Raw genomic sequence first — 12241 nt, 5'->3', positions numbered from 1 at the left:
CCTACTGGGTTTTGTTTGTTTGTTTCTTTCTATGTGATTTATTTCTGCTCCAATCATTATTTGCTTGCTTCTGCTGGCTTTAGGCTTCATTTGTTTTTCTTTTTCTAGATCCTTTAGGTTTAATGTTAGGTTGCATATATGAGATTTTTCTTGCTTCTTGAGGGGAGCCTGTATTGTTATTATATACTTCATTCTTAGGACCACTTTTGCTGCGTCCCAAAAAAGGTTTTAGACTATCGTATTTTCATTTTCACTTGAAGTACTTGTTCCCATGTATTTTTAAATTTCTTTAATTTCCTGGTTGATCCACTCATTCTTTAGTAGTATGCTCTTTAACCTCCATGTATTTGTGGCCTTTCCACATTTTTTCTAGCGGTTAACTTCAAGTTTCCTAGTGATGTGGTGGGAAAATATGCATGGTATGATCTCAGTCTACTTGTATTTGTCTAGGCCTGACTTGTGACTTAGCATGTGATAAGAGTCTGTTCTGTAGAATGTCCCATGTGCACTCAAAAAGAATGTGTATTCTGCTGCTTTAGGATGAAATGTTCTGAATATATCTGTTAAGTCCATCTGGTCCAGTTTTTCATTTCAAAGCCATTGTTTCCTTAATTGATTTTCTGCTTCGATGATCTGTCCTTTGATGTAAGTGGGGTGTTAAAGTTCCCTACGATTATTGTATTATTATCAATGAGTTCCTTTATGATTGTTATTGTTTTATTTATTTGGATGCTCCCATGTTGGGGGCATAAATATTTACAATTATTAGATTTTCTTGTTGGATATTATGATATAGTGCCCATCTTCATCTCTTGTTATAGTCTTTGGTTAAAAATCTATTTTCTCTGATACAAGTGTTGCTACTTTGGCTTTCTTTTGACTTCATTTACATGATAAATGTTTCTCTATCCCCTCCCTTAATCTATAGGTGTCTTTAGGTCTAAAATGGGTCTCTTGTAAGCGGCATATATTTCATTAAATAGATGCATTGTAACTTCTACTTATTCTCCTATTTGGTACATTTAGGTTGTCTTTTGTTATTACAAATAATATAGTGTACATCGTTTCAGAAAATATTGACGAGGCTTATGAGTTTTTAATCTTGTATCAATGGAGGAATAATTTCTTACAGGCTAAAATAGCTGTGGAAGCTCAGAATAAGTATGAGAGAGAATTGATGCTACATGCTGCGGATGTTGAAGCTCTGCAAGCTGCCAAGGAGCAGGTTTCCAAAATGGCATCAGTCCGCCAGCATTTGGAAGAAACGACCCAGAAAGCAGAATCACAGTTATTGGAGTGTAAAGCATCTTGGGAGGAAAGAGAGAGAATGTTAAAGGTATTACTGTAGGTCATGATAGAATATTCTGGAGAATTTAAAGGTTTGGGGTTTTTTAAATGTACACTGGAAAGTCTGCTCTTATAATAGACTGTTGTTTACAGGATGAAGTTGCCAAGTGTATGTCTCGCTGTGAAGATCTAGAGAAACAAAACAGATTGCTTCATGATCAGATTGAAAAATTAAGTGACAAGGTTGTTGCCTCTGTGAAAGAAGGTGTACAAGGTCCCTTGAATGTATCTCTCAGTGAGGAAGGGAAATCTCAAGAACAAATTTTAGAAATTCTCAGGTAAATCCAGTGCTTCATCTCTGTGGTATATCAACAACTGTGTAATGCAACTATAAATGCGTAAATTAGGGAAGTGGGGGTTATGAGCTATTTATTTATAAAGCCCATTCCATCCCTTAGTGATCATTTTTGACATTTAGATATATGCCAAATTAAAGAAATGATTAAATTAAATCTGATAGTAAGAAGTTGAGTAGATTCTTTGAAAAACTAAATGCCTTTTGAGTAATTTAAAGATGCACATTTGTAAAGCCATTGTTTATAATTTTAAAAAGTCTCATTATTAAAAGAGGTAAAAATAGTTATTAAAGTCAGTGGTTTTTATCATGTTAAAAATTAAGTTTTGAAATGCTGTGTTGTTGGCATTTTTTTTTTTAATCCAAATAAAATCTTACATGTTCTTACAGATTTATACGACGAGAAAAAGAAATTGCTGAAACCAGGTTTGAGGTGGCTCAGGTTGAGAGTCTGCGTTATCGACAAAGAGTTGAACTTTTAGAAAGAGAGCTGCAGGAACTGCAGGATAGTCTAAATGCTGAAAGAGAGAAAGTCCAGGTATGTATCCTAAGCTTTAAGAAAGCAGTTGTTAAGTCGAAAGAGAGCTAAATTTTTGTTTCTTAGGACATAAAATTTAATTTGAAATAAGTGCTTTTCTTAAACTCATAAACTATTAAAACATTATAACAGTGATACTGCATAATGATAAAAGACTAATGGCAATCAGACTACATGGTTTTAAATTCTAGCTTCATACTATTAGATGTGTGTCTTAGGTATACTAATTTCCCAGCTCTTAAATTTCCTCATCTGTAATATTGAGATGATAATAATATTAAGGATTAAGTGAGTTAAAGTACACGAAGCATTTAGAAATGTGTCCGGTGCATAGTGAGTACTTAATAAATTTCAGTTATCTTTATTATTATGTTGTCACGTATATGTCTGAGTAGTTATTCTTGGATAGGGTTGTAGATAGAAATTGCTACGGAATACTTCTTCCTCAGCAAGGGAGTAAAAAATAGTCAAAACTATCAACCAGGAAAGGAAAAGGAGATAGAGTAGTGAACGGATGGTCATAGCACAAGCTCAACTCCTTAACCTACACTACTGCCCAAAAGCTTATAATTGCAGTGCCCTCATTCTGAGGATATGCAGTAATACAACTTAACATCTGAAAGGAAGGAAATTAAGACCTAGAATCATTTATCTTCTTTTAACTGATTGAGAGTTGGAATGGCTGTTGGAATGGCTGCTAGAGAAAAAGTGTTGAAACCCAAGGGAAAGTGAGTAGATTTATGGGATTTATGTTTTCATACAGAAATGAAAAGCTTCAGAATTACATCTTGAGGAAACCATCCAATTCAAACATCTCATCATGGAAGTAAACAGACCCTCCAATTCTGTGACATTAACATTTGGAGGAAAAAGAGCAGAATCAGGGTTTTTAAAAAGATTGCATATTCACTTAATTTTCCTTCAGGCAAATATTTGGAAACGCCCAACTGACAAAGTTAGGGGAAAACCCAACACCTACACAAAATCAGAAGAGGCGAAAAGTAACGTGTTATATCAGAAATAATACCGAAGCAAGGGGCGTCTGGCAGTTCAGTCAGTTAAGTGACCAATTCTCAGTTTCAACTCAGGTCACGATCTCAGGGTCCTGGCATCAAACCCCATGTCAGACTCATTAGAGAGTCAGTCTCTCTCTCTCTCTCTCTCTCTCTCTCTCTCTCTCTCTCTCCACCCCCTCCTTTTTCTGCCCCTCCCCCCACTTGCACATGCATGCTCCTTTTCTCTCTCTCTCTCTCTCTAAAATAAATAAATAAATAAATAAATAAATTTTTTTAAAGTAGGATGGCAATGCTGAGCCATAACTTTTTTTTTTAACGTATACTTTTTTTTTATTACATTAAAAGCAGGCAGTAGTCTGTTGATGAAAAGGCTGCTTATGCAATTCTGTTACATTAAACTTTATTTACAGGATGTTAAGCCGTTAGAATTAAGGTTTCTCCCGAGAAAAAGATTAATGGAAATATCAGTTGCTTTTCGGACTTGATAGCTGCTGGTCTTAAACATTAAATTAAAAAGAAAAAAAAAAACACCTTAGAACGCAATGGCTTTTATTTCAGTATGCATCCTCATCTCAGCATTTACTGATCTTGAACAGAAAAAGGGAAAAAGCAGCAATTTGCCAAGACATCAGGCCCACCAGTTTTAGGCCTCTGCCGTGCACTCAGAGTTCTTTCTTAATCCCTGCTGAGGACTGTGAGAAGCAGCAGCACCAAAACCAAAGTATGCACCGAATTCAAGGTTCTTTTTGTTTTCGTTGTCAGATTCCTAACTAGACTCAAATGGATTACAGGGATGACCAAATGAGAACTCTGTTAAAAAACTTCAATTTTTAAAAGCAAAAGCAAATATAGTTCATTCAGAGGACACATGTGTACTTATAGGTTTCTTCTGTGGCTTTTCTCCAAGCTTAACCACCAAGAACTTTGAGAGCTGGCTGGTCTGAGAACCCCTGGTGACTGTTCTTTTCACTTCATCCAGACCTGAGCTAAAGAACCACATCAGCTAACGATGACCCCAGAGGGTGGCAGGGCTAAGGACCCAGGATTTATTCCAAGGCTGGTGGAGAGGGAGTAAATGTTATTCTAAAACTAAACACGGGAAGTCAGAGACTTTCCAACCTTACCTGATGGCTTCTGTCCAAAGCAAGGAAGTGTCGTGGAAAGTAGAGTGGTGATGGTGCACAAAGGCACTTGAGGAGGAAGGAAAAAACAGCACCCCTCAATTAAGGTGGGGGAAAAGATACAGGCAAAGCCCTGAATTCCTCACCAAAGGCCAATTTCAGAGGAGAGAGAGGGGATTACAATCTGTGCTTGGCCAAGGGTGGTAGTGGGAAGTGAAGAAAGGATAGTGGCATTAGGGAGTAGGCATTATTTCAGACCTAAAAAAGAAATCGGGTGTATCTAGAGCACCCCCACACACCCAGCAGTAGCCCCACAGCCTGTGACCTGAAATCTTCACACCTACTCTAGCAAGCCACCCCAGCTGTTATAGGGAAGAGAGAGGCAGGAGTAGTGGAAGGAAGGGGGGATAAGGCAAGAGACCCTAGGCCGCATAATCAGCAGCATGGTGGTTGTGAGATATGTCTATTCACAGTTGGGTTAGATGTGTCCCACTGGTTATGATGGGAATCAATTTAAATATACTTTCCTGATCCCAGAAGTTTGACTTTATGGATAGTAGTTACATTTGACAGAATGATTTCTTACAGCATAGCATATATTTCAAATGGAGAAAAAATTAGTATTATTTACAGTATCTCAAGATAAATTGCCCTTGAATGGGAGCTTCCTTTCTAGTACTTTGAGGTCTACAAGGCGTATCTAGAAAATGTACTCCGGAGGAAAACTGCTCCAGTTGAATGGGGAGGAGGGCCTGTGGTTTCTCTTTTTGATTGGTTGCTGTAGCTTCGTCCTTTGGCCTGAGTCATAGCTTTAAAAATGCTGAGGGGGGCACCTGGGTGGCTCAGTGGGTTAAGCCTCTGCCCTCAGCTGAGGTCATGATCTCAGGGTCCTGGGATCGAGCCCTGCATTGGGCACTCTGCTCAGCAGGGAGCCTGCTTCCTCTTCTCTCTCTGCCTGCCTCTCTGCCTACCTGTGACCTTTGTCTGTCAAATGAATAAATAAAATCTTCAAAAAAAAAAAAATGCTGAGGGAATAAAGTAATATGTAAACGATAGATAATTATACCCAGTGAGAACAGAAAAGAAGTTCCTCACAATTGAACGGATATTTAGGAAAGTTGCTCACAACCAAAGTGATGAAACAGCCGAATGAAATGAAGAATTTCTGAACAAGGCGGGGAGGGGACTGAGGACAAATAACATTTTAAAACCCTTAATAAATTCAGTATACCAAGAAAAAGAATAGATAAGGGAAGATCAATAGAGATCTGGACTGATGTTTTTACCCAGTGTTAGTACTGATTATTTGTTGGTAGGATTTGTATCTTTTCACTTAAATTGCTGTAATTTCTTGCATTTGTTTAAACTCTGTCATTAGCTTGCACCATAGAAAAAGAAACATGAGAAACTTTCAGAAATTTCCATTTTAAAAGCTGACATTTAAATCCTTTTTACTTTTTGTAGGGAAGATTAGAAGTAGTAGGAAAAGATAGGTCTTCACCAAATGTTGGATGTTGCTGTACACATGTGTTTGAAATCTTTAGGTAACTGCAAAAACAATGGCCCAACATGAGGAACTGATGAAGAAAACTGAAACAATGAATGTAGTGATGGAGACCAATAAGATGCTAAGAGAAGAGAAAGAGAGGCTGGAGCAGGATCTACAGCAGATGCAAGCAAAGGTTTGGAACTTACTAATCAAGAACAAAGTCATTTTTAATAATAATAGAGTTTTGGGGCGCCTGGGTGGCTCAGTGGGTTAAAGCCTCTGCCTTCAGCTCAGGTCATGATCTCAGGGTCCTGGGATCGATCCCCGAGTTGGGCTCTTTGCTCAGCGGGGAGCCTGCTTCCTCTTCTCTCTGCCTGCCTCTCTGTCTACTTGTGGTCTCTGTCTGTCAAATAAATAAATAAAAATCTTTAAAAAATAAAATAAAAAAATAATATTAGAGTTTTTACATGAGTTGTTAAAAAAAAATACTGGCCCTATTTTCAGGTAAGGAAACTGGAGTTAGATATTTTACCCTTACAAGAAGCAAATGCCGAGCTGAGTGAGAAAAGCGGTATGTTGCAAGCAGAGAAGAAGTTACTAGAAGAAGATGTCAAACGTTGGAAAGCACGGAACCAGGTAAATGCAGTTAAACATGGAAACGTTGATTAGTGAAGGGGAAATTTTTTTAGGAAGTGGCTAATTTCCTTAAATTCCAAATTTGTGTTTTTCCTTTATTTCTAAAATATTTTTGTGCATAATAAAATGAATTTGTCTAGTTTATTGAAGCACTTTAAAAAGATTTGTTCACAGGAAATGTTAGAAACTCCAGCTCTAGATGAAAACAAAAGGTTGGAAATCTGCCTTGCCAGATACTAGTTACGTGATTTGTGAGAGCTCCTTAATCTTTCTGAACCTGTTTTTCTCATTTGTAAATATGAAGATATATTGCTACTTTTCATTTTACAAAAAATTTAATAAATGTAAAGTAGTTACCTGGCACCTCAAAAATGGGCTAGAGGGGCACCTGGGTGGCTCAGTCTTCAAGCAGCTGCCTTCGGCTCAGGTCATGATCCCAGGGTCCTGGGATTGAGCCCCACGTCAGACTCCCTGCTCAGTGGGAAGCTTGCTTCTTCCTCTCCCACTCCCCCTGCTTGTGTTCCCTCTCTCACTGTGTCTCTGTCAAATAAGTAAACAAAATTGTTTGTTTAAAAAAAAAAAAAAAGAAAAGAAAATGGTCTAGAATAGTGACTATTATTATCTGTATAGGATTGTCAAACTTTAGAGCCCATTTATTCCTATTTTTGTCACACAAGCAATCTGAAGAATCAAGAAAGGAGGGTTACCGTCCCAAATCTAGATATGTTTCTTAAATTTTGCTGCTCTCTTTCCTAGCTAATGGAATCAATTATATTTAGGATTAACTTCATATTTTTGGTTTCAATTATAATGATTTATAGACATTTTTTTCTTATAAATGTCACTTTAGTGAAAGTAGATATTTAATATTAATGCTTATAATTTCTCTGGATGCCTTTATTTGGCTCCTTTGTAACTGTTTTGAAATATTTGTTTGCAGTTGTGAAAAAATAATGCATAATGACATTTACTTTATTTCCCCTTTCCATTTTGGCTAGACTTTTTATTTTTAGCTAAATAAACCAAAGTTTCAATCTTATTTTGTAGTTTGGTGCTTGATCACCATGTATATAAGGCATCTTACGTAAACGTAATCAGATAATGGTGTTGATTTATTAGCACATTAGTTTTATAGCACATTAGTTTCATAAAACCTATAAAACGATATTATGCATTTTTGCTACTCTAGCATCTAGTAAGTCAACAGAAAGATCCAGATACAGAAGAATATCGGAAGCTCCTTTCTGAAAAGGAAGTTCATACTAAGCGTATTCAACAGTTGACTGAAGAAATTGGGAGACTTAAAGCTGAAATAGCAAGGTAAGTGGAAAGAAGCCTTAAATTGTGTATCATTGTATGAATTCTTAAGCAAGTTTATTTCTACTCTTTATGTATTGACTCTCCAAGTGCATCCTGAGTTTAGAAAAAATGAAACTTGCTAGAGCCCTTACATGCGTCTTTCCCTTTTTTACTTCTGAAGCCAAGCAAACCATAATTTAATTTTATGTCTTTATATATGATTATTTTTTTAAAAATCTGTACCTTTGGTTCTAAAGTATTTGTAAATAGAATAACTTCTGTAAGTAGGTTTTTCTTCTTTTGGTTACTGTATATTTATGAGTATTTGGAAGTGTGTAATAACATAAGTTTTTAGAAATTTTTTTTTAATGGTGGCATCTGGGTGGCTCAGTTAGTTAAGTGTCTGCCTTTGACTCAGGTCATGATCTCAGGGTCCTGGGATCAAGGTCCTCATCAGGCTTCCTACTCATCCGGGAGTCTGCTTTCCCTCTGCCCTTTGTCCCTGCTCACTCACTCTCTCAAATAAATATAATCTTTAAAAAATAAACATAATCTTAAAAAAAAAGTTTCTTTAAATGAATTTACAGTGAACTATTGTCCTTTAAAAGTTATGAAATTTAGGAGCACCTGGGTGGCTAAGTCAGTTAAGCATCTGACTCTTGATTTCAGCTCAGGTTATGGTTCCAAGGTCCTGAGATTGAGCCCTACATTGGGCTCCATGCTCAGCCAGGAGTCTGCTTGCTTTAAAAAATCAAGTTAAGTAATTTAATATTAAAATTGATGTTTCTGGTTTACCTTTTTAAAGTTTTTATGTCATTTGTTTATGTCATTCCCTACTTTTATAAAGCTTGACAACTTATGAATTTTTCTCATCTATATTCTCTTTTCTTTTTTTATAACAGTCTGGCATTTTGAGTAGGAAAGATAATACTTAATTTCAGAGATGAGGAAACTAAGATTCAAAAACATACCCAAGGTCACAATTAGTAGTTGTTAAACCCACACTCTTAATTCAGGTCATCTGCCCTCAAATTCAGTTTATGATGAATATGGGGTTGGCAGACTATAACCTAAATGCCTGTTTTTGCACAGCCTGTAAGCTAAGAAAGATTTCACATTTTTAAATTGTAAGAAAGGAAGAACATGTGATAAAGACTGCAAAGCCTGACTTACTTTCTCAACACCCAATATGGTAGAAAGAGTATAGATTTGATATCAGGGAGAAGTAGATTAAAATCTGTGTACTAACATTTGATTACTATGTAAAGTTGTGCATGTTAATTAGCCACTGGTAGCTCAGGTTTTCTCTTATTTAAAGTGGGCATGTATGCCTTTACAGTAAGGGAATAAAACCTTTCTAAAGGATCACAAATTCATCATTTAATGAATTATCTTTTGGAGTGTGTGTGTGTTTTAGTATTTTAAAATACCAAACATTCTAAAGCATATAGTAATATAAATGAAAGGATTTTAAAATTTGAAAAAAGTCTCCTATATTTATCTTTCTCCTTTACCCCATTTTTTTCTTTGTTTAGATCAAATGCATCTTTGACCAACAACCAGAACTTAATCCAGAGTCTAAAGGAAGACTTAAATAAAGTAAGAAGTGAAAAGGAAACCATACAAAAGGACTTAGATGCCAAAATAATTGATATCCAAGAAAAAGTCAAAACTATTACTCAGGTCAAGAAGATTGGGCGTAGATACAAGACTCAATATGAAGAACTTAAAGCACAACAGGACAAGGTATTTTGAAGTAATTTTCTCTCTCTTTCTATATATATATATATGTGCATAAATGAATATATATATATATATATATATATATATATATATATATGTAATTTTTGGCATACATAGTTTTGGCTTATATACTTTACACACACATATAATGATTCCTGAAAGTCTTATTTCTTTATTATTTTTATTATTGGTCTTTAGATTGTGAACATGAGTTTAAGTTTATATTGATATCTTTATTTGGTTTTAAGATTTGCTCTTTAATATGCCTCACATTACACTGTAAGTTCATAAAGAAATTTTAGTAAATGCTAGGTATTTTTAGTTTAGTTTTCCAGTCTTTAACATTGCCCCTTTTCAAACCTGTTCTTGTAACTCACTGCTGAGTTATATAAAATTATATATATCCAAAAAATGATTGTTCTTTATAATTAATCAGGCTTCATTCATAGCGTTATATCAACAGTGTACATTAACCACCTATCAAGAAGAATTTTTTAGTTCTTACTACATTTTGGATCTAAACTAATTCCCCAAAGTAAAAAAAATTGTATGTTGACTTAATTACATATTTAGCACCTGTTAGATTAGGAAATATATTTTAAAAATCCAAAATTCGTACCCCTTGGTGTTGACTGCTATTAGTACTTCAGTATGCCTTCTTTAACATGTTTGTAATGTGTTTTTCCAAAGAAATAAGATCATTTTTATATTTTTGTAGCCTGCTTTTTCACCTTACTCATTTCTGTGAAAATACATTTCTGTGTCAAACATCCATCTACAATCATTCTGATTAGATGGCTAGTATCCAGTTGTATGGAAAACCCTAACTTCTTTAACTAACAACCTTACTTTCAGGCAGTAGAGTTATTCCATAGAAAGTTCATTTATGGGGACGCCTGGGTGGCTCAGTTGGTTAAGCAGCTGCCTTCGGCTCAGGTCATGATCCGCTGGGATCGAGTCCCGCATCGGGCTCCTTGCTCAGCAGGGAGCCTGCTTCTCCCTCTGCCTCTGCCTGCCATTCTGTCTGCCTGCACTCGCTCTCTCTCCCTCTCTCTCTGACAAATAAATAAAATCTTTAAAAAAAAAAAAAGTTCATTTATGAATACTCTTTAAGATAAATTTTTTGTGTAGTTGTGATTATTTCCTTAGATGAACTTTTAGAAGTGAATCTACTAAGTAAAATGTGAAAATGTATTATTACTGCTTGTCCTCTTAGGTCATGGAGACCTCGGCTCAGTCTTCTGGAGACCACCAGGAACAGCATGTCTCAGTCCAAGAAATGCAGGAGCTCAAAGATACCCTCAATCAAGCTGAAACAAAGACAAAATCACTAGAGAGTCAAGTAGAAAATCTGCAGAAGGTATGAGTGTGAGAGTACTTAAGAGTACATGTCCCTAATTATTTGCCTGTTAAATACTAGAAGAAATATGTTAAATACTCTCTCGTCAAATGGAAATATCTAATCTTTGTTATGCATATTTATCCTTTTTACCTGAATGATTTGTGTATATAAATAGTATCCAGTCATCAGGTATCTACTTTAATGGTGGTTTGACCACCATTTTACATTTATACTTCCATTTAATCTAAATAAGCAGATTAGTAAGTTACATTTTAATTCTGTCTGACATACAGTTTGTATTGATTTGATTGAATTACATGGTGAATACTGTGCTTTTCTTTAAAAGACATTATCTGAAAAAGAGGCTGAAGCAAGAAATCTGCAGGAACAGACTGTGCAGCTTCAATCTGAGCTTTCACGACTCCGTCAGGATCTTCAAGATAGAACCACACAAGAGGAGCAGCTCCGACAGCAGATAACTGAAAAGGAAGAAAAAACAAGAAAGGCCATAGTAGCAGCAAAGTCAAAGATTGCACACTTAGCTGGTAAATTTCTGTATATGCTGAAGTTTGAACTTGAGAGTGAAAGTTGGTTATTTGATGCAGGCTTAAAATTTAAATGGGAAAGAAATAAGTAAATACTATGAAGTGGTTTCTGTGTGTGTGGTTTAAATACTAGAGTGGGATGCCTGGGGGCTCAGATGGTTGAGGGACTCTTGATCTCGGCTCAGCTCTTGATCTCACTATTGTGAGTTCAAGCCCCACATGGGCTCCACACTGGGCATGGAGGCTACTTAAAATGTATATAAGGCTTATTTAATTAGACGCAGAATTAGAACAGTCTGAATTTTCAAATGATGAGGATGTTCCTCATCTATTTATGAACCTTTCCTAATTGTTGGCTAGTAATAGGAAGTACTGTTGGCTTTCTGCTTTGTTGTGTAACTGTTAGTACCTTGTGTTGGTGATCCTTTGGGTCCACAGTGTGCTGTTCAGAGGCCTTCTGTAAACTCCTAGATGGCATTGGATCTTACCAGCCCAGTGATTCAGTTTGTGAAGGGCCCAGTGCTACAATGTTCTGGAAATAACTGCACCTTGTTTGCTGTTCTGCTTAGTGAGTGGGTAAATAAAATGACCAGTCAGCTAGTTTTTATTGTAAGCAGTTTTTTAAATGATCTGTAATATAGTGTTTCAGCAGTTATTTCATTTAAAAAATGTCACCTAACTATTTTTAGTATGTGCTTTAGATTATATGAAATGAATATTTGACAATTTATAATATCTTTGTATTTTAATAATGTGTTGAAATAGTAAAGGCCGTGTGAAAGGACTTCTGACTGCAGTTTATAATCATCCTTTATCTTTATGAGATCTTAGAGAAAGTTAACGAATTTTTATGTGCAGTAGGTACATTTC

General features: G+C 35.8%; 1 protein-coding gene across 2 annotated transcripts in view; it reads left to right on the top strand.

The window, feature by feature from the left end:
- The window catches only part of LOC111150655 (translocated promoter region, nuclear basket protein), a 65426-nt gene that overhangs the window by 29003 nt on the left and 24182 nt on the right, over positions 1 to 12241 (top strand). For both annotated transcript variants that reach the window (XM_022508150.1, XM_022508151.1), the window contains exons 25-33: positions 1133 to 1336; positions 1441 to 1625; positions 2033 to 2180; positions 5862 to 5999; positions 6311 to 6442; positions 7632 to 7762; positions 9277 to 9487; positions 10701 to 10844; positions 11173 to 11371. In XM_022508150.1, coding sequence (XP_022363858.1) covers positions 1133 to 1336; positions 1441 to 1625; positions 2033 to 2180; positions 5862 to 5999; positions 6311 to 6442; positions 7632 to 7762; positions 9277 to 9487; positions 10701 to 10844; positions 11173 to 11371 — 1492 coding nt within the window. The remainder of the gene's footprint in view (positions 1 to 1132; positions 1337 to 1440; positions 1626 to 2032; positions 2181 to 5861; positions 6000 to 6310; positions 6443 to 7631; positions 7763 to 9276; positions 9488 to 10700; positions 10845 to 11172; positions 11372 to 12241) is intronic.

This window comes from Enhydra lutris, unplaced genomic scaffold (genome assembly GCF_002288905.1).
Source record: "Enhydra lutris kenyoni isolate GAN:26980312 unplaced genomic scaffold, ASM228890v2 scaffoldscaffold24, whole genome shotgun sequence".
Classification (NCBI taxonomy): domain Eukaryota; kingdom Metazoa; phylum Chordata; class Mammalia; order Carnivora; family Mustelidae; genus Enhydra; species Enhydra lutris.
This window is presented reverse-complemented; position numbering and strand designations above follow the sequence as displayed.